The 27,842-nt window shown below is 46.4% G+C and overlaps 1 protein-coding gene across 5 annotated transcripts; it reads right to left on the bottom strand.

Moving 5' to 3' along the window:
• Positions 1 to 424: 424 nt before the first annotated feature.
• Positions 425 to 27,841, bottom strand: MANBAL (mannosidase beta like). Of its 5 annotated transcripts, none has more exons than XM_073792978.1 (4): positions 27,807 to 27,841; positions 24,223 to 24,308; positions 17,507 to 17,715; positions 425 to 1,388 (listed from the first exon to the last, which is right to left on the bottom strand). In XM_073792978.1, the coding sequence occupies exons 3-4, from the start codon at positions 17,654 to 17,656 to the stop codon at positions 1,281 to 1,283; spliced, it is 258 nt and encodes an 85-aa protein (XP_073649079.1). In that variant the 5' UTR covers positions 17,657 to 17,715; positions 24,223 to 24,308; positions 27,807 to 27,841; the 3' UTR covers positions 425 to 1,280. The 5 variants fall into 5 exon arrangements, with proteins under 5 accessions (XP_073649079.1, XP_019806475.1, XP_004313962.1 ...); XM_019950916.3 differs by lacking the exon at positions 27,807 to 27,841 and adding an exon at positions 27,743 to 27,806; XM_004313914.4 differs by lacking the exon at positions 27,807 to 27,841 and adding an exon at positions 27,743 to 27,759 and having other exon boundaries at positions 17,507 to 17,712.
• Position 27,842: the final 1 nt, after the last annotated feature.

Here is a 27,842-nt window from a genome sequence, read left to right as displayed (position 1 = left end):
CCAGCCAGGCGTTCAGAGGGACCACAGATCGAGGCTTCTCCTTGGTGGCTGATTCAGGGCACGTGACAGGACCTGTGTGACCCACCCCATGCCACGTAAGGCCTCCAACTCAGTTTTCCTCAAGCTGCTTTGAAGACAAGCAGCATCTTCCTCAGGCAGCGGGAACCAGGGACTGAGAGGGGCCCGGCCCCGGTGGAAACTCTGACACACGCACGGACGTTCACCGCATTTCCAGTGACTAAGGGCCACAGGAAGCAGTTGGCTGGACCCTTCCTAAAATTCGTCCCGGAGCTGCTCTGACCAGAAGGACCCCGCTCTGGCCATCCCCGGCCCCACTGTCCCGCTTCTCTGGGGGTGCACCCTTCCCGCACCCCGCAGGGGAGGGACCAGCGCTCCCCATCAGCACAGGCGACACACAGGCAGCTCAGCGTGTGGGGCCGTTTATTAACGTTTACTTCCCCAAATGACTTTTCCTCACCGGTCAGGGCCTGAAAGAACTGGGGGTGTGGGAGGGGGCACAGACAGAAGCCAAAAGGTGCACGTTGAATGTGCTATGATGGGCTGAAAAGAGGGTGGTCTGAGATTGACAAGCCCTCCCCCATTTCAGATGCTCAGGAAGTCTGGGCCCAAGAAAACACGCTCATTCAGCCAAATCCCTTCCATGCGCTGGAGGAGGATGGGGCATCACCCTGGCTGGGTCTTCCACTGGCTCTCACTCCAGGCATCTTTCAGGCCTGGCTGTTGTACTAGTGGGACCCCTAGCACTGCAGTGGCTTTGGCGCCTTGACCTAAACAAACAGGGGAGGCCTGGCCCAGCTCCATCTGCACAAGCAGAGACAAAGGTGACGGATTAGCAGATCTGATCTGCGGGGCACAGATAATGGGAGATGGGCGGGGCTTGTCAGCATCAGATAATGACTCGAAAATGCAGTGTAGATCTACAACGTGGGTGACTAAAGGCAGGACACGAGGATTCAGTAGGAAAATGCAACTCTGTGAGCTGACCCAATTTCTGAAGAGACTTCCAAGACAGTCTCTGCTCACAGGGTGTTTTAGTCCCCTTGGCCCTAAACCATCATGGAAGCAGAAGAAAGAGGAAGTGGTGGTCTGCCCACCGGGCCCTGGGAACTATCGTGACTGTCCAGATCTCTGTGGTCAGAGGGCGTCCCAGCCACCTCAGACCCTGAGCCCGGGATAAACTGAGGGAACAGAACGTTGAGCCCCGGGAGGGCTGCCCCCAAGGCCCTTGCCCGCCCACCGGGCTCCACAGGCCGCCTCTTCTACCGCTTCTTCTTGGCCTCCTTCTTGGGTCTCTTGTTTGCAGAAGGAGCAGTGGCCTTGGGCTTCCTCGTCACCTCCGCACTTCGGGGCTCAGATGGTTCTGCCTCCTGTGTGGTGACAGAAAGGAGAGTCCTGCTTAGACAAATCAAGCCTGACACCAGCAAAATGAGATCATGTCTGAGGGGACTTTGCAAACGGAAGCGTGCCGCAGAGACACAAGGGATGGAAACCGTCACTGCCAGGCCCCAGGAGCCACATGTTTTGGGACTGTCCCCGGGGAGCAGGTGAAGGATAAGGGAGGAGGCCCGAGGGGAGGAGGCAGCCTTTGGAGTCTCACAGTCCTGGGGGAATCGAGGCTCCCCCAGCTCCAGTCAAGTGACCTTGTGGGCAACGCCCTTCCCCTTTCTAAGTCTTGGCTTACCCACCTGTGATGTGGAAACAGTGGTGCGCAACTTGGAGGGCTGATGTGAGGAGGCAAAAATGCATGGAAAGCCCCCAGTAAGTGCAAATGCACCCTGCGGCCGGCGGGCCATGGTGGGCAGGGACTGGGCAGAATGCGGGCGGGGAGCCGGCTCTGGGCAGACCTACTGTGGCTTGCTCTCCTGCTGGCCCTGCTACTCTCCTCCGCCCATTCAAGCACAGATGCTGGGGCAGGGAAGGGTGGAAGGGCGGCCACCACACAGAGTTCTGCGGCGCCTGGCAGAGGTGCCCTGTGGGAAAGGGGAGAGGGCAGCCTCAGGGCAGAACTCCAGACCCTCCCTACATCTGGGACAGCCCTGGTTTTTATCTGTCATGTACATTGTGATTTGTTCCCTGTAAGATTTGGTTTAAACAAAGGTTCTGCTGCTGAAAAAAGGTTCAAAACCACAGAGCCAGCCCTGGCCTTCACTGAGCTGATAAAGAAAGTGGACTCTGGGGAAGGGACTCGGCCTGTCACAGTCTCACAGGCTCATGTCACAGGAGACTCTGGAGTGGCCTCAGTCCCGTCGGGTGTCCCCTCCTCCCTGGGTGATAAATCACACTGTGCCACAGCCAGGCAGGATGTTAACAGAGTCCCATCAAGCCCAGAGAACACAAACCACAGTCCATAGGCCTCGTCCGGCCCACAGGCAGACTTCACTTGGCCTGCAGTGTTTATTTTTAAGAATTTGAGCCAACTGGGAGATTTCCCATTCGATCTGGAGTCCTTGCTTTCCTTGAAAACTTTAAACATCCAGTGACACTGGCCCTGAACCCCCTCATGGAAGAAACGGGCTGAGCAGTGGCTGCCCCTTTATTCAGGTGCCCTGACCCCCACCCCCACTGTCCCCAGCACTAATAGTAAGGAAATGTTTTCGGTACTTGTGTTCTTTTATTAAAAATGGGAAAACAAATAGCACACTAAGAATACGAGGAGGGAGCACGCTGTTTCTAGAAAAGTATTTCTTCGTGTTTAACTGGCCAGCTCCGAGCTGCCAGCTTGCCTTACCCTCTGTCCTTCCCTGCTCACCGTCAGCCCCTGGCCCCAGCCTCGAGTCTCCGTCAGACAGAAGAGGCAGGACCATGGCTGTGGCGGGGCGGTCCCTACCTAAGGCCCAGTCCAAAGGTCTGTCACCTCCCTCTTACCGGCCATCATTGTCTGCTCTCCACTTTGCCTGCCTGCCAGCTGAGACACCAGGTGTAAAGGCCCAGCCCAGTCCCAGGCACCCATGGGGGATCTTCCCAAGATAACCAGGGGACCGGCCCCTCCCCTGGCCAGGTCTCTGATTGCGCTCTGGACTTCCCCAGCCTGTCCCCTTGTGCTGATACTGTTTTTGTAACTTGGCAAAAAAAAAAAAAAGAAAGAAAGAAAAGTAAAAAGTTAGCCCATTAGAAAAACAAACAAACAAAACAAAACCTCAGAGGAGCCAGTGTGTCAAGTGCACAGGCTGATGGCTGCAGAGCCCAGCAGGAAGGCTACTGTTTAAGGCAAACCCCACAGGGCACAATGCCTTTGCAGACTTTGGGAGCTGGAAACCATCCCCAGCGCAGTACCTGTGTGGCCAGTGGAAACCAGTCAGTCCCTGCATGCCCTGGGCAAACAGGGCCTGATTAGACAAAGCGTTTATGCACAGGGAACTTGCCGAGGCCCACCAGGATCTCCAGGGATGGAGCACCCCTCTGAGCTCAAGCTGGGCGCCTCCTCTGGTTTCAGTGGGGCCAGTTCAGAATCCAGAGATGAGGACACGCAGCTGTGTCCCCAGTGCTTCCCTTACTTCCCTTACGCCACAGATCTTCTCTCATTCACCTCATCCTTTCTGTCACCTCCCAGACCTCTCTCCTGACCCAGCTGTCTGTCAGATGACTGGAGTGGCACCTCCCAGGCACCTACAACTCAACTGTCCCAGACAGAGCATGGCCCCATCTCCATCTGGCCTGGCCCTCCTCCCCACCCATGGTCATAGCAACCAGGGTCCTGGCAACCCCACCCTCCCCCTCCTCCCCTCCGTCCAATCAGTCACCAAGTCCTGCTGATTAGACCTCCTCCACCTTGACCTGGCCACTCTCTTGAGCATCAAAGGCCCTACTTCAGTTCCCCCACTGCCAACCAGCCTCCCTGCTCTCTCTATGCCATGCCTTGTGCACCTGCCAAAAGAATTTTTCTAAAATGCAGATCCCCCCACCTTACACCTTCCAGTGGCTTCCATCACCCACAATCTCATGTCCTGCTTCTGGGATGGCAGCTTAAGGAGACCACCTCTCCAGCCTCCCCTGAGCTCTCCTCCACCCCTCACACTGGGCCAGGCCCCAGGGCTTCTGCTGCTCACTCCTAAACAAGAGGAGCACCCTCCTTTCCTTGGCCACCCAGTAAACCTTTCCCCATGGTTTGGGCCAGCCCAAGGGCTGCTACTCACTGTCTAGCCTTCCTCCTCTGCTCCTCTTCCTCCAGCAGGTGCATCCCCTCCTCCACCCCAACGCCCCAGGCACCCAGGAACCTTACAATGCCACTCATTTAGCACTAAGCTACATGTGCTCATGATGGTCTCCCCTACTAGTCCTTGGACAGCTTCAATTGTTCCTGAATGAACGAATGAAATGAAAGAAAACACAAGATCTCCCATAAGCATGGGAGCCTCACTGCTGTTCATCATCATGAAGATGTAGCACTTTAGACTAAGCCTCACTCTTCCCATAAGTAGAGAGGACACAAGCAGATTTCGAACCCAATATTCATATCCTAAAGCATGGCTAGATATAGCCACCAATAAGAATACTAATAATAACAGCCACAACAGCTGCTAGTATTATTTACAACATGCCAGGCCCTGTGTTCTGAGGCCTGGATATATCTTATTTTTGCCTCACAAAGGGCCATAACGAGCCCCATTTGATAGACGAAAGAAGAGACACTCAGAGAGGTTATGTGACCTGCCTAAGGTCTCAGCTGGCGAGCGGCAGGGCCAGGATGAACCTAAGCTCTCAGTGGCTGTATGGTATAGCCTCTCCCGGGTTTCCTAGGGACCTCGGCGCTGATGGCAACCAAGAATTAGAGTTAACTGTGACATCTACTTTCTCCCTAGTTAGCAGCGCCTAGAAGCACAGGTGACTGTGGAATGACAATAACAGTTTGTTCCGGATCCTGCCGATGGGTCATTCAGAACCCCCTTGCTTGTGGCAGGAGTCAGGGAAGTGGGTTAGCACTCCTCGAGTCAGGCTTTGCTCCTACAGTTGACAGCAGCTCTCTGTGGGCGCGTGGACAGAGTACAGTCACTGAGTCATCTGAGCACATTATCTGTCTCCTCCTCAACCCAGACCTCCTCCTCTCTCCCCTAGCTCAGTTTCTGGCATCGTCACCCACCCAGTTACCCAAGCTAGACACTGCCGAGCCATCTCTGAGTTCTCGCCATTCCCTGTGTGCCTCCACATCTGATCTGTCCCCGTGGCCGGTCCACTCTGCTTTCCATGCGGCTCTCAACTCTGCCCAGTCCCCCTCTGGACACACACTACTGAGCCGGTTCAGAGCCCCCAGTCTCCTGCCTCCCCCTCCCAAGGTTTTCCTCACCACCCACCACACTGCTTTCAGAGCCTATTCTTCTAAGACGACCGTCCTGACCAGTCTGTTTTCTCCTTTAAACGTGCTGCTGGTTCCCTCTTGGTATAAGACAGATTCCAAGAGCCTCCAGGTGTCCCTATTTGTATAAATCAGATTCCAAGAACCCCCGAGTGGCCTCGAGAGCCATTCCACTGCAGCCTTGGCCCTGTCCCCGGGCATGCCCTCTCATGCAGCCCACCCTGTCACTTCTGGGCTACTGGCCAGCCAGTATCTCCCAGATGCTCTGTTCTCTTTCATGCTCTGCACAGGTGCTCAGCACCTGTCACCGATCTATCTGTGCCCAGTGCATGCAGCCTCTGTGCCGGGCAGTGCAGGGTGATGAAGAAAAGGATGCACACTACATGATCTGCACCACGTGGGTGCTTCACAAACATCAGCTGCTCAGCCTCCCATAACCCTGATAAGCCCATCTCCATGAGCCCCATTTTACAGGCAAGGAAACTGAGGTTCACCAAGACATCCCAACTAACCCAGTGGGGCACATCCGCCTTCCCCCCAAGGGACAGGGAAGCAAAGGCAGCGGTTACACACGTGATTCGGATGCTGAGGTCCTAGCCACACAGAGGTGTAGCTCCTAATTCTTAGCTGGTAAGAATGACTCAATAAATGGCTGACTTAATTTCTCTTCAAATGCACGCTGCTGGTACAAGCCAGGCAGACGGCAGACCCTGAACACTACGGCCCCACCTTTCAGTCACGCTTCCTCTGAAGCAAATTTTCAGTTCCCTCAGCAATCTCACTTTGGGGAGTAAAAGAAACCACCCCCCACCCCCCAGCCCACCAGGTGGTTCCTGGGTCTGCGGAGGTGCTCTCTGTGACACAGGCCTCATCAATAATGAAGCAGCTCCACAGCCACTTATAAGGCCAGAAAATTGCTGCTATTCATCAGATTCAAATAATCGAATATGTGCCACAATGCATGAAATCTCCTCCAGCAGGGAAAGCACACAGAATTTTATGATTTCCACTATACAGCTCAGTGTGTATTTAGTCTAATAAATCAGGACAAAATGTCATTCTACACAGACTGAAACTCTTCTTTCCTCTAAAATGGTCCAGGGAAAGAAGACGACTGTGCTATGCTCAGGTAGCCTCACACACCTTGCCTCACTTGATCCTCAAGAATGGCGTGGGCTGGGCATGAATGCCCTCCTATTCCAGCTTGGGACACGGGCTCAGGGAGGGGGAGGCGCCCAGTGCTGAAGCTCTGGCTCCTCCTGCTGCACGCTCTTGCCCGAGGCCCTGGGCAGGGTGGGGGCTGGGGGACCTTGCGGGGCTGGGACTAGCACTGGCCTTGAGAGGAGGACAGGACTAGCTGAAACCAAGCAGGGGAGGCCGTCCATGTGGGTTCCACAAGGCGAACGGAGACAGAGTCCAGGATGCGCTTGGCAGGCGAGGAGAACTGTGATTAGAGAGAACAGCCCAGGGAGCTCATTCCAGACACGATTCAGCACTACCGCAGGCCCTGCCCACCGGCTGGTCTGCGGCTCCATGTGTATTCCGCCGTCTCTCCCATGAGCCGGTACACATCTCGAGACCATGTTTAGACCTTTGCCCTGCCCACCGCACAGCAGTCTCTCAAGAACTGCTTGTTAAGCAAAAAACACCCTGCCGCCCAATGCAACTGCAAGCGCCTCCCAAGCTTAAAAAAAAAAAAAACAGGGCAGAACTGAAAAGTTGGTTCCGCGAGACTGTCTCCTGAGGTGTTGAGAATGGGTGTACACCTGCCCAAGTTAATTATTTACTACGGCAGCCTTCGCTGGCAATCGGGTCTAGTTTAAAATCAAGACCCGCTGAACATCTAGGTCACTGCCCCGCTGCCCCCGGGAAGGCTCCATCCCTTTCAGGGCTCCAAACACTGCAGGGCTTTCTGGTTGACAGTGAAGTCTACGTGGGCATCACATAGAAAGCCACCACTCCTGCCATCAATTCTGGTGAGCTCTCCTCTGCCGGGCCACAGTGCTGGGCATCAGCTGTCTTTGTCTGCCCAGCACCCACTCTCCATCGGGGCCATGCCCTGTCCCATGTGGTTCTGGGGGACTCTGAGTCACTGTGACCACAGGAGTGGCCAGTTTAATGTGGTCTGGCCAGAAATGGACCCAATGCCCCTTCCCACCTATGGGGCAAAGTACAGACATGTGGCCAAGCCAGAGCCAAGCAGAGGCTTTCCATGAGATCTGGAAAGTGAGCATAGGCAGAGAAATGGCTTCTCTTGCTTGTAAATCATGAGCGATAAGGACACAGACTGGGGCTGCTGTATCCTCCTGACACGTGGCAAGGGCCTCAGAATGAACCCGACACTCCTAGAGAGCCAGGAGATGGAGAGACCGAGCTCTGAAGACCTTGCGACCTTCTGAACCCAGGTGTGCCTTGAAATTCCCAGTTCTAAGAGCCAAAACAGTCTCTTTCTAAGGAAACTGATGGAACCCAGTTTCTGAGCTTTCAACAGAAGAGACTGAGGCAATCACGCAAAGACGGCAGGGTGGAAGTGAAGGTTCCTGCCCAGGGGCTGGCATCTGGCTGGGCAGATGTGACATAAACATATGAAGACATGAGAATAGTCAGCATTTAAACTACTAGGAACGACTAATTGCCCGATGAACTAATACTACCTGCTACGTGAGTCACTGCACTAAAAGTCAACACCCGCTTGCTTAGCGTTGACTGGATCAACATTCTGGGCAGAAAAAGATACAAAAGAGGCTTGGGAGGAAGCTCAGGCAGGCTGTGGGGAAGGGGTAGAAGGGCTCTCGACCTTTACTTCCTCACTACTTTCTTTCACTCCTGGAATTTGGCTCCCACCTCATTAAAATTGCTGCTGTCCACTTTGAGAAAAGCAATAGACTATCCTCCCAGAAAACATGCCTAAGCATGAAAACATCACATTTTTGCACACAACTGCAGGGAGCTCACAGACTTCTGCAGTCTTTATCTAGGGATGCCCTAGGGATGCCCTAGGGATCTGGGAACTCCCTAGTAAGAATTTAGTTCTCCTGAAACCAAACTTTGAAGAAGAGCAGCCTGAATACAGCATCACTGTCACATTGAGCAGCCTTTCCTCCATCACTCAGCTGTTGCTGCCCAATCTCTGTGCCCTCCTTGAACCACTCAGGGGTTTTCAGGGAGACCACAGTCTCCTAGCCCTCTGCCCACTAGTCTGCCCACCTCCAAGAGAGCTAAAGGAATGGAGACCCCCAGCTTTGTCTGCACAGCACTCCTGTTCCTTTGGGAAATGACCTTCTCCTCCACCCCTAGAGGTCACACCACAGGATGCTCCCCTCCCTCACACTGGCCAGAGCAGTCCCAAGCTGGGTCAGCTACAGTTCCTTCTCTAGGGAATTTGGAACTGGGACCAAGCAGAAAGGCAGCCTCCAGATGCTGCAGCTGAAAGATGGAAACTTTGGGAGCTGTTAGTGGCCATGTTTCATCTTACCCCAGGGACAGTGAGCAGAGGAAGCAGGGCAAGAGAAGTGAGAGACAGGAGATGAACAGAAGGGGAGGCAGAGGGGATGCAGACAGTGAGTGATGGGGCCCCTGGTGCCCACTCCTTCCAGAGGCCCAGTTGCATCCCTGCTCTGGGAGAGCACCCACATCTTTTCAGTACCTCTACATTGCACAGAAACTACCTCAAGGTTGGGCATGCCCCAAGTTCAGGCCTTCCCTGAATCTTCATTTCCCTTGAAAAGCTTAGCAACTCATTCTTAGGGTTTCAAGAAATAATACTATGTTGGTTAAAATAATTCCCAGGTCTCCCTCCCTAAGTTCTCACTGGCTCTTTCTTTCCCATTTGGATGTCATGCTATTATTACAAACTTAACACATGTAGAACTGAACACCTCCTGTCCTCCCCAAATTGGTTTGTGCTTCAGGGAAACGGTCTAAGGACCAGAACAGCGGCTACATAACAGAATCACCTGGGCACTTTAAGAAAACACTGATCCAAGGCTTCAGGGAACAACTGAATCAGAATCTCTATAGGTACAGCCCAGGCCTTTGAAAATTCACCAGGTGGGTGCAGCCAGATAAGAGAAACATGCACCAGCCCAAGGACAGGCAATTCACGCTACCACTCCCCAGTCCCTTGCTCAAGGCAGACATCAATGAATAATTTCTTTACTCTGGAGCCTAGAAGCAGCCCCAGAATCCTTTCCACCATGGCCACCATACAAACAATCAGACTGGGCATGAGAGATGAAACACAGCTGCATCCTGGAATAGACAGAAACAGTACAAGGATCTACCTTCTTATATTTTAGAACCTAGCCTACAGGAAAATGCTTGGATTAAGTGTGGCCCAGGCCTCAATCAGGCTCAAACAAATGTTCTTCTCGGGTTTTAGTTTAATGAGGCGTCAATGAGAAAACGTTCTCATTTGGCTTAGGATTCTAGGGACTTTGGTTTTAATTTTATGAATTAGTTCTTGCTCCTACTATGGAAAAGAAAGGGGGTGGGGCGGGAAGCATTTCTATGTGTTCCTTTTTTTCCTCCCTGATTACCCCCAAAAGAGCTTTCAAATAATCTGCTAAGTATTGAAATACTGAAGTCATAAACTAGTTGCAAAAAATCAGCTCACTAGAACAACAGGAAAGACATTCTTTTGCTTTTCAAAGCCTTTCCCATCATCTGGAGCCAAAAATATTATCTTCTGACCCAAAAAGCCACTAATAAACCTTGCTTCTATAGGCTAAGCAAGAGGGGTGATTTTGCCCTAAGTGAAGTGACAGAGAGCAAGATTGTTCTCTGGGTCCACCTCCTCCCACCTCCTTGCCACCTTCCACTTTCAGGGACCTCCCTCCTGCCCTAAGGCTGCCTAGAGTCCCCACAGCTGTCCCCCTCTGCCAGAAGAGCTCCCCAGCCCCAAGTTAAAATCCCTTTCTTTTTCCCTCCCCATCCAAATTCCAAATCCCAGCTTGCTGCTAAGCACAACCTCTAAGCACAGTCTTAGCACTCACTCTCTCTTTGTAAGACTGTTTATACACACAGAATACTGTTTTTCCTTTCCATTTATTTAATAGTTCGGGGAGTAAGAAAAGGGGGCATGCAGAGGAAAGCTGGCAGTAGAATCTCTGAATAATTGAGGACCATTTGCTGGCATCGTGCATCAATAAAAAGTTAAATTAATGGTACTATATTTTTTGTTACTGATCCATTGAAAAACTAACAAACAAAAACAGAAACAAAAACAAAAAAATGTAATACAGTAACCTTCAGTTACAAAGACAATTCACTTGTGTGAGCCTTACTCCTCTGAACTTCAAGATAAATGAAAATGAGATAGTCTGTACCACACTTATATTTTAAAAGATGAGGTTGTTGATACCAAAACCAGACAAAGATATCACAAATAAAGAAAATTACAGGCCTATATCACTGATGAATATAGATGCAAATATCCTCAACAAAATATTAGCAAACCGAATCCAACAATACATTAAAAGCATCATACACCACAATCAAGTGGGATTTATCCCAGGGATGCAAGGATTTTTCAGTATCTGCAAATCAATCAATGTGATAACCCATATTAACAAATTGAAGGAGAAAAACCATATGATCATCTCAATAGATGCAGAGAAAGCTTTTGACAAAATTCAACATCCATATATGACAAAAAACTCTCCAGAAAGTAGGCACAGAGGGAACATAACTCAACCTCATAAAGGCCATATATGACAAACCCACAGCTAATGTCATACTCAACGGTGAAAAGCTGAAAGCATTTCCTCTAAGATCAGGAACAAGACAAGGATGCCCACTCTCGCCACTTTTATCCAACACAGTATTGGAAGTCCTAGCCACAGCAATCAGACTAGAAAAAGAAATCAAAGGAATCCACATTGGAAAAGAAGAAGTAAAACTGTCACTGTTTGCAGATGACATGATACTACAGATAGAAAAATCCTAAAGACACCACCAGAAAACTGCTAGAGCTCATCAATGAATCTGATAAAGTTGCAGATACAAAATTAATACACAGAAATCTGTTGTATTTCTATACACTAACAATGAACTATCAGAAAGAGAAATTAAGGATTGTTATCCCATTTCCCATCACATCAAAAAGAATAAAGTATCTAAGAATAAACCTACCTAAGGAGGTAAAAGACCTGTACTTGGAAAACTATAAGACACTGATAAAAGAGATGGAAGATGACTGAAACTGATGGAAAGATATCCCATGCTCTTGGATTGGAAGAATTAATATTGTTAAAATGATCATATTACCCAAGGCAATCTACAGAATCAATGAAATCAAACTACCAAGGGCATTTTTCACAGAACTAGAACAAATAATTTTAAAACTTGCACGGCAACACAAAAGACCCCAAATAGCCAAAACAATCTTGAGAAAAAAGAACAGAGCTGGAGGAATCACACTCCCTGACTTCAGACTATACTAAAAAATTGCAGTAATCAAAACAGTATGGGGGCTTCCCTGGTGGCGCAGTGGTTGAGAGTCTGCCTGCCAATGCAAGGGACATGGGTTCATGCCCCGGTCCGGGAAGATCCCACATGCCGCGGAGCGGCTAGGCCCGTGAGCCATGGCCGCTGAGCCTGCGCGTCCAGAGCCTGTGCTCCACAATGGGAGAGGCCACAACAGTGAGAGGCCCACATACCGCAAAAAAAACCCCAACAAAACACAGTATGGTAATGGCACAAAAAGAGCCACATAGATCAATGGAACAGAACAGACAGCCTAGAAATATACCCACACTCTTATGGTCAATTAATTTACGACAAAGGAGGCAAGAATATATACAGGAGACAAGACAATTTCTTCAATAAATGCTGCTGGGAAAACTGGGCAGCTACATGTAAAAGAATGAAATTAGAGCATTCTCTAACTCCATATACAAAAATAAACTAGAAATGGCTGAGGGCTTCCCTGGTGGCGCAGTGGTTGAGAGTCCGCCTGCCGATGCAGGGGACACGGGTTCGTGCCCCGGTCCGGGAGGATCCCACATGCCGCGGAGCGGCTGGGCCCGTGAGCCATGGCCGCTGAGCCTGCGCGTCCGGAGCCTGTGCTCCGCAAGGGGAGAGGCCACAACAGTGAGAGGCCCATGTACCGCAAAAAAAAAAAAAAAAAAAATTTAAAAATGGCTGAAAGACCTAAATGTAACATTGGAAACCGTAAAACTTCTAGAGGAAAACACAGACAGAACATTCTTTGACATAAATTATAGCAATATTTTTTTACATCTGTCTCCTAAAGCAAAGGAAATAAAAGCAAAAATAAACAAATGAGACCTAATTAAACTTAAAAGCTTTTGCACAGCAAAGGAAACCATCAACAAAATGAAAAGACAACCTACTGAATGGGAGAAAATATTTGCAAATGATATAACCAATAAGGGGTTAATATCCAAAATATATAAACAGCTCATACAACTCAACATCAACAAAATAAAGAACCCGATTAAAAAATGGGCACGTTTTTCCAAAGAGGACATGCAGATGGCTAACAGACACATTAAAAGATGTTCAACATCACTAATCACAGAAATGCAAATCAAAACCGCAATGAGGGGCTTTCCTGGTGGCGCAGTGGTTGAGAGTCCGCCTGCCGATGCAGGGGATACGGGTTTGTGCCCTGGTCCGGGAAGATCACACATGCCGCGGAGCGGCTGGGCCCATGAGCCATGGCCGCTGAGCCTGCGTGTCCAGAGCCTGTGCTCCGCAACGGGAGAGGCCAAAAACAGTGAGAGGCCCGCGTACCGCAAAAAAAAAAAAAAAAACTGCAATGAGATATCACCTCACACCTGTCAGAATGGCTATCATCAAAAAGAACACACACACAAAGAAGAAAAAAAAAGGACACAAATGACAAATGTTGGCAAGGATATGGAAAAATGGGAACACTTGTACACTCTTTATGGAAATGTAAATTGGCCACTGTGGAAAACAGTATGGAGGTTTTCTCAAGAAAATGAAAACAGTACTACCGTACAACCCAGCAATGCCACTCCTGGGTATATATCCAAAAAAAAACCAACCAAAAAAACATTAATTTGAAAAGATACATGCACCCCAGTATTCAAAGCAGTATTATTTACAATTGCCAACATATGGAAGCAACCTAACTGTCCATCAATAGATGAATGGATAACGATGTGGTATATAAAATATATATGATGGAATACTACTCAGCCATGAGAAAGAATGAAATTTTGCCATTCACAACAACATGCACAGACCTGGAGGGTATTTCGCTAAATGAAATACGTCAGACAGAGAAAGGCAAATACTATATGATATCACTTATATATGGAATCTAAAAAATAAAACAAACTAGTGAATATAACAGAAAAGAAGCAGACCCACAGATATAGAGAACAAACTAGCAGTTACCAGTAGGAAGAGGGAAGAAGGGAGGGGCAAGTTAGGGGTAGCGGATTAAGAAGTACAAACTATTATGTATAAAATAAATAAGCTACAAGGATATATTGTACAACACAGGGAATATAGCCAATATTTTATAATAACTATAAATGGAGTATAACCTCTAAACACTGTGAATCACTATGTTGTACCCTTGTAACTTATATAATATTGTACATCAACTATACTTCAATAAAAAAGTAATAATAAAAAAATTATAAAAGATGAGGTTGTTGTCCAAAATTAACCTCTAAATGTCTAAACGGCAGGGTTGGCTGGGGGGGGGGGGAGGGGGGGAAGCATACTGTGGAGCCCTTTGTCAACCCCCTGCCTTGAAAGACCTTGACCTAAGATGTCACTAAAATCCTCAGAGATCAGTAAAGGGCACCCCTTTTTCTGAAAGTTTGATAAGTGGACCTGGGCCTCTATGGCTAGCCTCAAAGGGTTAAGAATACAACAGGAGGTGAGCTGTGGCTCTCCGTAAGGCCACACACCTCTGACTACATCTCTGCCTGTAAAACAAGAACATTCACCACCTCCCTCCCTCGGGACTCTTGGCAGGCTTCATCAGTGGCCAATGACGATAAAAATGTTTGTTATTTATAATGCCCAGCAGCACGCTGCATCTGTGAGGACAGAGCCACAGGGCACAAGGATTACGTCTTTAGAGTGTGATACAATTGTGGGCAGAAAAACTCCAATCACGACCTCCTTCTCAAAACCCCAAAATAAGAAATGCAGATGAACAGAACAATCCAGAGCCCACGTGCCTATCTATGTTCACCAAGGTTTTCCCCACCTTTGCTGGCTGTTCCTCCCTGCTGGTTCCCTGAATGCTGGAGCTCCTCAAGGCTCTCCCCATCTTATTCCACATTCCCTTTTAAGAGACCTCATCCTCTCTCATGGCTTTAATTACAGCTTATTGACTCTCAAATGTTGATCAACACTCAGCACAGACCCTCCTCCTGATACAGACCGGCAGATGCAACTACCTACTTGACAGAATCACCTGGACATCTTAAAGGCACCTGTTTAAAACTGAACCCAGCATGCTCCTTCCCCATCCCCACCCCAAGCTTGCCCCTTTGCCAGGGTTCCTCCCAGTTACACCAGCAGGATCTCTGGGCCATAGTCATCTCCAAGATAGGTATCTTTAGAATATACTGTATATTGTTAAGTAAAAAAAGAAACATGTAAAACTGTGTTTAGTAGGATGCTATCTTTTGTGCATCAAAGGGAGAAAATAAATGAATAAATAAATATCAGGCACACATATCCATTTGCATACTTCTTCAAAAAGAAACAAAGGAGGGGGCTTCCCTGGTGGCGCAGTGGTTGGGAGTCTGCCTGCCAATGCAGGGGACACGGGTTCGAGCCCTGGTCTGGGAGGATCCCACATGCCGCGGAGCAACTGGCCCCATGAGCCACAATTACTGAGCCTGCGCGTCTGGAGCCTGTGCTCCTCAACAAGAGAGGCCGCAATAGTGAGAGGCCCGCCCACCATTATAAGGAGTGGCCCCCACTTGCCTCAACTAGAGAAAGCCCTCACACAGAAACGAAGACCCAACACAGCCATAAATAAATAAATAAATAAAAAAGAAACAAAGGAGGGATAAATCAAAATAAAAATGGTTGCCTATCAAGGGAGAAAGGGAAAAGGGTGGAAGATATTGAGATTAAAGGAAACCTCTGTGACTCTATCCTGTTATGTAGTTTTAACTTTGGGAAATGTTGTATATAAAAGTTTTATATAATTTTTAAATTAAATCAAAAAGAAAAACCTCTAAAAATTAAAAACAAATTGAGGCAAATTAATGTATGTGATGGTGGGAGTATACTTATGTGAAGAAAAGACTTTACTAAACATAGTACCCTGAATTATGGGACATATTTTGGGGCCCAAAAAGAACCACAAAGAAATCATAAATTTCACTCTGAGTCTTATTGTTAGTAGAGAAAAAAACACATAATTATTTGAAAACTATAATAAGTATGCTGTAGATGTGCAGAATAGAGTTTACATTAAAAAAAAAAAAAAGAAAGAAAAGAAAACGGCTATCCGTAGAAAAGCCAGCTTGCAAGGGTGGTCTTTGGCTGGCATCTGGGAAACTGGATTTTGGGTGGTTCCCACAATTCCCAGAACTGATAAGAATGGTTCACTATGGGACTTCCCCGGCAGTCCAGTGGTTAAGACTTCCCCTTCCAATGCAGGGGGTGTGGGTTCGATCCCTGGTCAGGGAGCTAAGATCCCACATGCCTTGTGGCCAAAAAACCAAAACATAAAACAGAAGCAAAACTGTAACAAATTCAATAAAGACTTTAAAAATGGTCCACATCAAAAAAAAAAATCTAAAAAAAAAGAATGGCTCACTATGCCTAACCTGTTTGTGGAAACAATATGGTTTATGCTAAATCCTGCTTTCTTGCTGGAAGTCTTGAGTTTTGGTTTGTGCTAGGCAGAGGGTGCTTATGTGACCTGTCCCCAGTAAAACCCTAGGCAATGAGTCTCTAATGGGTTTCCTTGGTAGACAATATTTCATACAACTTGATGGGGTTCCCACTGAAAATCAAAGCTTTATTGGTCAAGATTGGAGGTTGCTAGAGCCCAAACTCACTATTCTGAACACTAATAAAGGGAAAGAACCAAGCATTTATCCTGCCTTTTACTACGAACAGCATTTCAGAGTAACCATATAGGGATGAGGAAAAGGTCTTCTTCATTGAAGAATTCCAGCTAATAAAGGCCAAAGGAAATAATGGATCTAAGCAACGATCAGTGGATGCTAAAACCATTTAGGTGAAAGAGTTATAAAATGAAGATTTTATAACAGAGGGATCAGCTATTATCACCTGAACCCAGATATCTTAGAATCTCTGTGTGACAACCAGACACCAAGTGCTGATTGATGACATGGAATAAGAAGTACACAGCACTAGTTATGAGGTGCTCTCACTAAATAACTTGATCTGAATCGAATCAAGCCTCTAAACTGAATTTCTTGTTGACAGGAGATATGCAGAACAAGGGAACATGTCAAATGACACCACAGAGAAGCAATCAGCCAAATCCTGGATGTGGATGTGGCACACGACAATGACCTGCTTTCTCCAGCAAACCAAGGTCGTGAGAAAATTGGAAGTGGGGTGGTGGAAGGAGGGTACAGAGCTACAGAATACAGAGACCTATAGAACAAGAGTCAAAACAAGAAGAAAGCCAATCTGATCGTGTCACTCTCTTCCTTAAAACCCCTGGGGACCCGCCACTCCTCTGGCTGTTCTCATCGTGTCCTTTCTGTGCTCTGGCCACAGTCACCTGCATTCAGTTCCTAGACCATTCCTTCATTCCTCGGGTCCTTACACATGCAGTTCCCTCTCCTTGGGGGAGGGCGGACAACCCAGCCCCTGCCCCAGTGTAAGATTAGGTCCTCCCCCCTTGTTATATACCCTCACAGTACTCTGTACTTCTCAGGGAAACATGTGTATTTGTTTCATATCTGCCCTTCTCCCAAAGACTAGAAGTTCCTTGAGGGCACACACCACATCTTTCAGCAGAGTCTGACACACAGTAAGTATGTGCTAAATAAAAATCTGCTTAACGCACATGTGAACAAATAAGGTATGAACCATATGGCCCAATGCTACCAGGTGGGAATTTAGGGACACTCTAAATCAATAAAACCCCGCATAATCCCTGCTAGCCTTCATTGCTGTGATATCTATTTTCAGTACCTAGAACCCAGTCTGAGGAGAGGAGGCTCACAGGGAAGGACTCACCGCCTCGTGGGACTTGGGAATGGGTACAATGATGGCCAGTACACAGATGAGCTGGAAGATGGCCCCCAGGAAGAGTCCATATCGCAGCAGGTTCTCCAGGAATGTGGGTTCAGGCACCTCGGGAGGGGAGAAGTCCAGGTCGGAGGCCATGGCCCCAGCTGCCTGCTGCCTGAGGTCCCCTCTGATTCACCGCTCTCCAGAGCCAACTTCTAAATGCAAAGAGTTAATGTCATGTTTCTACAACTGACGTTTAAATGGTTTCACTTCCACCAACACACCCACATACATGCAAGAATATATAAAGCAACTGCGATGAAATGTTAACATGGAGAGTCATTGGACCATTCTTTCAACTTTTTTGTATGTTTGAAATTTTTCCAAAAATGAAGTTACAGGAGATAAATAAATAAATGCAAACATTTCAACAAAAATCTCAAATCAACATACATTTGCTGAAGGCCTGCTCTGTTTCAGGTTTTATTTATTTGTTCATTTATACATCCAGTCATTCATTCAACAAATACTTATTGAACACCAAGCACTGAAGAGTAAAACAGACAAATCCCTGCTCTCTCGGGGCAGAGGCGGACAAAGAACACATCCAGATAGGACATGCCATCTAGTGATAACTGTTTTGAAAAAAGCTTCAGAAGGGCATCATTTTACTTTGTATAGGGTGACAGGAAGGGCCTCTCTGAAGAAGAGACAGGAATGAAGTGACAGAGATAGGAAGTATGAGACTGAGCCAGTGGAGAATCTCAGGGAAGCATATTCCAGGCAGAGAGAAAAGCAAGTGTAGAGGCCTCAGGGCAGGGATATGAGTCCAAAATGGTCAGAGGGGCGTACAGGAGGGAGAGTAGAAGGTGAAATCAGAAGGAGGGGCGACTGACCTTGTAGGACCCTAACACTCCTGATTTGATTGAGCAAAATGTAAAGCCACAGAAGGGTTTTGGGCAAAAAAGTGACATAATCTGATTTACACTTTTTTTTTTTGGCCACACCACATGGCTTGTGGGATCTTAGTTCCCCGACCAGGGACTGAACCCAGGCCCCTGGCAGTGGAAGCAGAGTCCTAACCACTGGACCACCAGGGAATTCCCTGATTTACATTTTAAACGGGGTGGGGGGGTACAGAGTGGACATAGGGAGACCAGTGAGGGAGCTACTACCAGTAACCCAAATAAGAGATGCTCGGGACATGGACGACAGGGGCAGTGGTAGCAGGTCCGGTCTCAACCCACCTGTCTAGTCTCTCACTTCTCCCACTCCTAATACCCTGGTCGAGCTGAAAGGCCTGCCTGTAATTCTCCAAGAGCACTGAGCTCTTTCAAATCCTGGGCCTCTACCCAAGTGGCACACTCTGCCAAGAATGCCCTTTCCCATTACGACTGCTTGGCGAAGCCCCTACTCTACCTCCAAGGCTGAGCTCGTGCCCCCGCTCCCCAGCATGTCTTTCTTACTGCCCTCCTCCTACCCTGGTAGGACTGAACTGCTCCCCCTCTACCACAGCACCCACGAGTGGCTTCCTTTGGCCCAGCCCAATGAGAAAGGGGAAAACTTACTTGGGCACCAGGCCCACCTGACTCCAAAGCCCTTTGTGTTTTCAGAGATCTGTGCCACAAGGCAACTTTCCACTAAATCTGAGCTGTCCAGTATGGTGGCCCTGAGCCCCATGTGGCTATGGAGAGTTGAAACACAGCTAGTCCAAACTGAGATGGCTGCTCAGTTAGGTCCACACTCAATTTAGAAGGTAGTATAAACATAAGAATGTATCAATAGGGCTTCCCTGGTGGCACAGTGGTTAAGAAGCCGCCTGACAATGCAAGGGAACGGATTCGAGCCCTGGACCGGGAAGATCCCACATGCCATGGAGCAACTAAGCCCGTGTGCCACAACTACTGAGCCTGCACTCTAGAGCCGCATGCCACAACTACTGAAGCCCACACGCCTAGAGCCCATGCTCTGCAAAAAGAGAAGCCATCGCAATGAGAAGCCTGTGCAGTGCAATGAAGAGTAGCCCCTGCTCGCCGCAAATACAGAAAGCCCGTGCATGGCAACAAAGACCCAATGCAGCCAAAAATAAATAAAAATAAAAATAAATTAATTTTTTAAAAAAGAACATATCAATAAAATATCTCATTAACAGTGTTTTATACTAACTGCATGTTGAAATAATATACTGGGTTAAATAAATTATTAATTTCATCTGATGCTGAAAAAGAACTAAGCTGGAGGATTCATTTTCTGATTTCAAAACTTAGTATAAAGCTACAATAATCAAAACAGTGTGATACTGGCATAAGGATCTAGGCCAATGGAACGGAATGAAGAGCCCAGAAGTAAATCCCCACATATATAGTCAACTGATTTCTGAACAAGGGTGCCAAGACCATCCAATGGGGAAGGATAGTCTTGTCAAGAAATAGTGCTGGGAAAATTGGATATCCACATGCAAAAGAATGAACTGAACCCTTATCTTACACCGTATACAAAAATTAACTCAAAATGGATCAAAGAACTAAAGAGCTAAAACTATTAAACTTATAGAAGAAAATATAGGAGAAGTCTTCACGACATTGAATTTGGCAATGACTTCTTAGATGTGACACCAAACCACAGGCAACAAAAGAAAAAATAAATTGGACTTCGTCAGAATTAAAAACTTTTGTGCATCAAAGGGCACTATCAAGAGAGTGAAAAGACATACTGGAAAACAGTTTGGCAATTTCTAAAAAAGTTAAACGTAGAATTACCATATGATCCAGCAATTCCACCCCTAGGTATATACCCAACAGAACTGAAAGCATGGACTCATATACTTGTACACCAATGTTCACAGCTACACTATTCACAATAGCCAGAAGATGGAAACAACCAAGAGTCTATCAACAGATGAATGGATAAACAAAATGTGGTATAGACAAAGGACAAAGGACATTCAGCTACTAAAATGAATGAAATTCTGATACATGCTATATGGATGAACCTTGAAAACATGCTAAATGAAATAAGCCTGACAGAAAAGGACAAGTATTGTATGATCCCACTCATTAGGTACCTAGAATTGGTAAATTCGTAGAGACAGAAACTAGAATATAGGTTACAGGGGATGGAGGAGGGGCAATAGGGAGTCATTGTTTAATGAGTACAGAGTTTCAGTCTGGAATAATGAAAAAGTTCTGGAAACAGTGGTGATGGTTACACACACTGTACACTTAAAAATGGTTAAAATGGTAAATTTTATGTTATGGATATTTTACCACGCACACACACAAATTGTACCTGTTTCTTTTTACTTTCTAAATGTGGCTACTAGAAAGTTTTAAATTACACACACGGCCTGCGTTATATTCCTATGGATGGCTCTGGGTTAAGAGACTATCCTAAAACCTTCCTTCACTTTGGCTCTGCGGCTTCACTGCTTTGCAACATTTTCCCAACATGACAGAGGAGTGACTAAAGGATGACAGAAACAACCTTCCAAGTGAACAGACTGGGGTTTGTGCAAATGCGCATTTGTCTACCTTTCAACCTAGTCACTTAGGAAGGTGATGTGCCCGAGCTGACAAGGTGGCCACTGTTTCCCACCACTTCTGTCTCCTTTGTGAATGGCTTTCAAAGCCTGAGGCTCACTTTTTCCCCCCCCCCCAAAATCCTCAGAGCTGGCAGATCTTCATCCTCCCAGGAAGGATGTGATTTCTGGAAGGAACCCAACAGCATCTGGATCCAAGTGTGGTGAATCAGGTGGAGCCTCAAGCCCAGGAATACCATTTTTGGTCAAATACAAGGTTATGACGCTCAGACCCTAGGCAGATTGTTTGCGGTGGCTCAGAAACTGGCCCTGAAGTGAATTCCAAGGCTGTTGCAAGAACAGCTTTACTGGAGGAAACGTACAGCCCAGACAGGACACTATATCCTTACACCATGTGAATAGCAAGGTATAAAAGAGTTCTCTCATTTCTTCACAGTTGCACCTCATAAATACATACTTTTTTAAAATGCCCTTGGCCCTAAACTTTACATTTAAGGCTGTAACAAGCCGAGTGGGCTTATCAATACTTAGATTTATTAGTGTTACTCACAGCAACATTGTTAAGAATATTTGTAGTACAATAAAAACATGGGGCCAACAGTGGGGGGGGGCACAAACCCTGCTTCTATCAGCAATTAGCTACACTTTGGGCCAATCTCTTGACCTCCTACAGACTTGATGTTCTCAGGAGCCAAACAACAACAATAATATCTATTCAAAGCTATAATGCATTTAGGCTTTTTTTTTTTTAATGGCAATTAGGCAATATAACAAGAGCCATAAAAGTGATTATATCCTTTGACCGAATAACTCACTTCCTAGAATCTACAGTAAGGAAACAATTCAAAAGAAGAAAAAGGCTTCAGGTACAAAAAAAGTTCATGGCAGTGCTATTCATAATACTGAAAAGCAGGAAGGAACTAAAGTGTCCAACAATAAAGAAGCAGTTAACCCAATTATGATACATCACGGGATATTCCCTGTTGGCTAAAATGGCAAGTACATATGTGGTGTATCAGGTCAGCAGAAAAATCTTTGCAAAATTATATTAAATGAAAAAAGAAAATAATTACATAAACACTGACTTGCAGCCATGTATAAACTATGATCTCACTGGCTAAAGATCAGAAGAGGCCATAAGAAAATGTAAATAGCTGCTGTTAAAGTGAAGGGCTCATAAGTTTTAATTGTGGGGGGAATATCATTGAAAAAACTGAATACAATCTAAAAGAAAAATCCATGCCTATCTACTCCTCTCACAAGGCTTTTATAGGGTCTAATGAAATGCTGCCCAAGAGAACTTTCTGCAATGATGGAAATGTTCTCCAATATGGTAGCCACCAGCCCCATGTGGCTATTAAGCACTTAAATGAGGCTTAAGGAACTGAATTTTTCATTTTCATTTTACTTTATTTATAAATAGTTGCATGTGGCTAGAAGACTCCCACATTGGACAGCACAGGTACAACCAGAGGGTGGTTGTAATAAAGTTCTGGAAAACATAAAATGCTCTATACATCTTGTGTCTGCTTTAGAACTCCTGTCTAATTTTCTCTGTACCCCTATGCTTTACTTCCCAGTCTGCCTGCCAGGATTTCTGGGTTTTCCTTTCCTGAATACTGAAGTCACAAGAGTCCTACTCATCCTTCAGCTCCCAACAAGGAGGCTCTTATCCCTCAGACTCCTTGACAGGCTTTGCTCCTCCCACCCCACCCCCGACACTGTCACAGCAGTAGCGGTAAGCAAATCATTTGCCAGATGTGCACGGCACTTTACAGTCAGCATCTCATTCATTTCACAACCACTCTGGGAGGTGGGTATTACTAATGAGGATGAGGAAACCGAGGCTTGGGAGAGGTTACATGGCCTACCCTGGGATTACTTGGCTGAGAAGTGGCAAAGTTAGGATTCAAACTGGCTGGTGGGTACGACTGAAACTTAGCTGGTGGTCAATGGTTTTCAAACTGCAGGCTGTGGCCAATTTGTGAGCCATGGAAACCATTAAGGGGGCTGCAGCTGACATTTTTTCCTCTTTAATTTTATTAACCAGTACTTTAATTAATTAAGTAAATGACAATAGAAAATATCATATCAGTAAGGGTGAGTATTGTGTCCTGAAGCTTTTTTTTTTTTAACTAGTTATATCCATCTACATCCAAGCAAGGATGTTCTGGGTCAAAATTCAAAATGTATTTCTTATTGTTTGAGAAATACGACACAGTCTAATGTTTTTACTTGCTCCACTATAAGCTCCTGGACAGCAGGGACCCAGGGTCCATCTTGAGTTTCTTCCAGGGCCTGACTCAGATATTTGGTAACTGATGAAACCTATGGTTGTTTCCCACCTTTAAAGTAAGAGCAGATGCCCCAACCAACAGCCTCATTTAACAAGGAGGAGGGGGAGCAGAGAGGCACGCTGCTTGCTTAGGCTCTACCAGTGAGTCAGGGCAACGCTGAACATCCCGCTAGGTCTCTAACCCTGTGATGCTCCAGACTTGCTTAAGAGCAAAGGTTTTTACACATGGGGGGAAACTCATACCCTCACCAGAATTTCATAAAAAGTACAGAGCCATTTATTCTCAAACATGGCAAATAATTTCATAAGGTTATCAGACCCCTTGAGGCTCATCTGTGAATGCCAGATACCAGTGGTCTGAAGCATTCATTCACTGGACACATATTTACTGAGCATCATTCTAGGTCCTGCCATGGAGTTTTCATCCAATCGGAGGCACTCAAACACACACATATAGATATGTAATGGCAGCAGTATTATCAGAAATATAAATAGGGAGATAAGGGGTGCTATTTTATATGAGGCAGTCAGGGAAAGGCCTCTCTGAGAAGGTGTCATTTCAGCAGAGGCAAGAAAAAAGTGAAAGAACAAGTCAATTCAATTCCTGTTAGGTACCCCAAGGTGAAGAAACAGCAAAGGATAAGGTCCTGAGGCAGGAATGAACTTTATGACCAAGGAGAAGAGAGTAGAGTGAGCAGCTGTGTAGGATCAGTAGAACGCTGGGTCAAAGGGGAGCCACTGGAAGGTTCTTGGCAAAGAAATGACACGATCTGACTCATTTTTAAATGGTCCCTGCGGCTGCTGTGTTGAGAACAGAATGTAGAGGGGCAAGAGTGGAAATAGGGAAACCAGTTAAGAGGCTACTATATAATAGTCAAAAAGACACACTTGCACCAGGTAGCAGTAGAGGCGGTAAATTCTCAGGTTGTAGATATATTTTGAAGAGAGGGCCAACAAGATTTCTGAGATGAAATCTGAAAGAGAGAAATTAAAAATAAGACCTGAAGGTGAAACTATTCTGTATGCTACTGTAATGGTGAATACAAGACATTAAGCATTTGTCAAAACCCATAGAACTGGACTTCCCTGGGGTCCAGTGGTTAAGAATCTGCCTTCCAATGCAGGGGACGCGGGTTCGATCCCTGGTCGGGGAACTAAGATCCCACATGTCGCAGGGCAACTAAGCCTGCGCGCCACAACTAGAGAAGCCTGCGCCCTCAACTAGAGAAGCCTGTACACCACAACGAACAGCCTGTGTGCTGCAACTAAGACCCAGCAAACTTTACAGCACAAAGAGTAAACTTTAATGTACATGAATTAAAAAAAAAATCATTTAGGTATCCAGGATGGAATGCAGAATGTGACATTCTGAATCTAAATGTATTAGAAATGGATGAAGCGATTTCACTGAAGGGGTAGGGGGAATCAGGTGCTGACCTCAGTAACTTTGGAAATGGATGGAGTTTGTAAAACTAAAGGCAAAAGGAACTGTATATGTCACTGTACTCTAGTTAATAAAGTTGTTTCCCACATGGGATATAGGTTACCAATTCTAAAACAACTATACATGTACACTGGAATTGAACAATTAAGTAAATGGATGGTAGATGGTGGGAGCTAGGTTTGTTACAGTTGGAGTAGAAGGTTACAGTTAAGACAGAGGAGGCTAGAATGATCCATGTGAAATGGAAGAGTGTTGCAGACATCAGTATAAACTCATATTTAGATTAATATAGATACAGAAGGCTACATATTTATATATATAAATGTGTGTGTGTGTGTGTGTGTGTGTGTGTGTGTGTGTGTGTGTGTGTGTATATATATATATATATATATATATATATATATATATATATATATATGTAGAGAGGGAGAGGAGAAGAAGAGGGAGATTAGTCTACACACATACATCTCTTGCTCTTTTGCTGACAGAGCCCAGAAACAGGGCATACCAGTAGCAATGAGCACACCTAGCACCCAGATCTTGGTGTCTGATACCATTCTCCAATAAAAGGAACCAGGGCTCCTGGGAGAAATGGTTAACTCTAGGACTGAAGCAGGAAATACACAAGATAAACCTGTAACAGAAAGTAAGAAAGTGTTCAAAAAAACCCAAAACACATTGATCGGGGTATGTCAAAGGGATATAGAAGCCACTTCAAAGAGCTCCCAATCGCCAAAGCCAGAACAATTTGGACAACAAAATAAATTAAGTAGTGCTGGATTATAACCCAAAGTATGAAAAGAAATATCCAAGACTATACTGATATAAATGATTTAATAAATACACAAATTTCCCATGGAGAATTTCAAACAATTTATGTAGATAATCTGTCTTAAAGTATGACGTATAATTCCACACTCCTTAAGCATGGGCTGTGCATAATGACTTCCTTCCAAGAGTACAATATGGAAAAGTGGGGGAAGGGGAGTAACTTTACAGTGGAAGAACTTGACTACCTCAAGCTAGTGATCTGGGTTAACATCAACTGTGGTAACTTATATTGAAAGTATATACCCTTGATGTGATATGATGAGAATGGCACTTTACCTCTGTGGTCTTCCTCCCCCAAACCTGTAACTCCAATCTCATCATAAGAAAAACACCAAACAAATCCCAGCTGAGGGTCATTTTACAAGGTATCTGACCAGTAATACTCAAAACTGTCAAGTTTATCTAAACGAGATAAGTCTGAGGAACTATCACAGTCCTAGAAGCCCAAGGAGACACGACTAAATGTAATGTGGGATCCTGGAACAGACAAAGGACATTAGGAGAAAACTGAGCAAATCTGAAGAGCCCATTGACTTTAGTTAATAATAATTTACTGATATCAGTTCATTAATTGTGACAAAAGTATTATACTAATGTAAAATGTTAATAATAGGGAAAACTGTGTGGGAGATATATGGGAACTCACTGCAGCATCTTCACAATAATTTTGTAAATCTAAAATTGTTCTCGGGACTTCCCTGGTGGCACAGAGGTTAAGAATCCGCCTGCCAACGCAGGGAACATAGGTTCGAGCCCTGGTCCGGGAAGATCCCACATGCCGCGGAGCAACTAAGCCCGCGGGCCTAGAGCCCGAGCTCCACAACAAGAGAAGCCACCGCAATGAGATGCCCGCGCACCACAAAGAAGAGTAGCCCCCACTCGCCGCAACTAGAGAAAGCCCACACGTACCCTCAACACAGCCCCCCCCAAAAATAAAAATAAATAAATAATAAATAAATAAAATAGTTCTCAAATAAAAAGTTTATTAGAAAAAACAGTCACTATTTCAAAATAAATAAATAACCCCTGAGACATGTATAGCTGTCCAGACTTAGCAAATAGAAACTAAGTCTTCTCTTAGATTTAAAGAAACAGATTCCAAGGATGTTGGTAGGGGATCACTGGCTTCTAATGAAGTGATTCAAAAATTCTGTCCTGGGGCTTCCCTGGTGGCGCAGTGGTTGAGAGTCCGCCCGCCGATGCAGGGGACACGGGTTCGTGCCCCGGTCCAGGAAGATCCCACATGCCGTGGAGCGGCTGGGCCCGTGAGCCATGGCCGCTGAGCCTGTGCGTCCGGAGCCTGTGCTCCGCAACAGGAGAGGCCACAATAGTAAGAGGCCCGCGTACCACAAAAAAAAAAAAAAATTCTGTCCTGAGAATTCAAAGGAAACAGACTGGGGTACAGAAAATCAGTGTCAGGAATTACTGCCTTACAGCCATGGGCTGTATACCCAGACCCGCCCCATTACAACAAATTCCCCAAAACTGCTCAAAACTGGGTTAGAATTTTGTCCTATGAAAAGACAAGCCATCTCCTAGAGCAGTCAAAACTGGCAGCCAGTAGGCTGAAGCTGGTGGGCAGATGTCCTACAAAATGTAATTATTAAATCCGAATTTGTTGCCACCACTTAAAAAGTGAGGTTTCACATACTCATTTCCCACTTCCCTTAAAAAGCAATAAATCAGCGAACACGCACTGTGCATTTACTAAGCGCCTTGCATTCACCAACTCATTTAATCCTCAGATTAACCCTATGCGCCCATTTTACAGAGGAGGAAACTGAGTACCAGAGAGGCAACCAGAGCTCGCCCACGGTTACATAGCAATAGGGGTACACTCAGGGGTCAAACCCCAGCCAGACTAACTCCAAGACTCTGGCTCCTCCTAAAGCTCCGTCAGTGGGAAGAAAGGCCAAGTCACAACTGTGAGGAGCACCGGGTTCTGGCCCTGCTCAGAACTAAAGCACTGAGGGACAGCAAGACAGGCTCTCCGCCCCCCTGGGACTCAAACTCCCCTCCCAAGTAACTTCCGAAAGAGCGACCCAGGAAGTTATTTTCGCCGCGCACGGAGTGGCCCCCGGGCCAGCAGAACAGCGCCGCCTGCGGCGCCCGAGCTTAAGCCCCTCTCCGTACCTCAGCATCTGCGACTCTACCCCGCCCTGAAGCCCGGGACCGGCCACGGCGTCACCGTACTCACCTCCAGCGCCGCCGCACCGCGCCCCCGGAAGTGGTT

This window comes from Tursiops truncatus, chromosome 15 (genome assembly GCF_011762595.2).
Source record: "Tursiops truncatus isolate mTurTru1 chromosome 15, mTurTru1.mat.Y, whole genome shotgun sequence".
Taxonomy (NCBI): domain Eukaryota; kingdom Metazoa; phylum Chordata; class Mammalia; order Artiodactyla; family Delphinidae; genus Tursiops; species Tursiops truncatus.
The sequence above is the reverse complement of the archived record's forward strand: the minus strand, read 5'-3'. Positions and strand labels throughout refer to the sequence as shown.

Excerpts from the sequence above, each read along its gene's own strand:
- MANBAL (XM_073792978.1), bottom strand. The coding sequence starts at position 17,656 with ATGGCCTCCGACCTGGACTTCTCCCCTCCCGAGGTGCCTGAACCCACA. Across the intron at positions 1,389-17,506 it reads TTCCCAAGTCCCACGAGGCG|GAGGCAGAACCATCTGAGCC; the intron begins GTGAGTCCTTCC and ends GTCACCACACAG.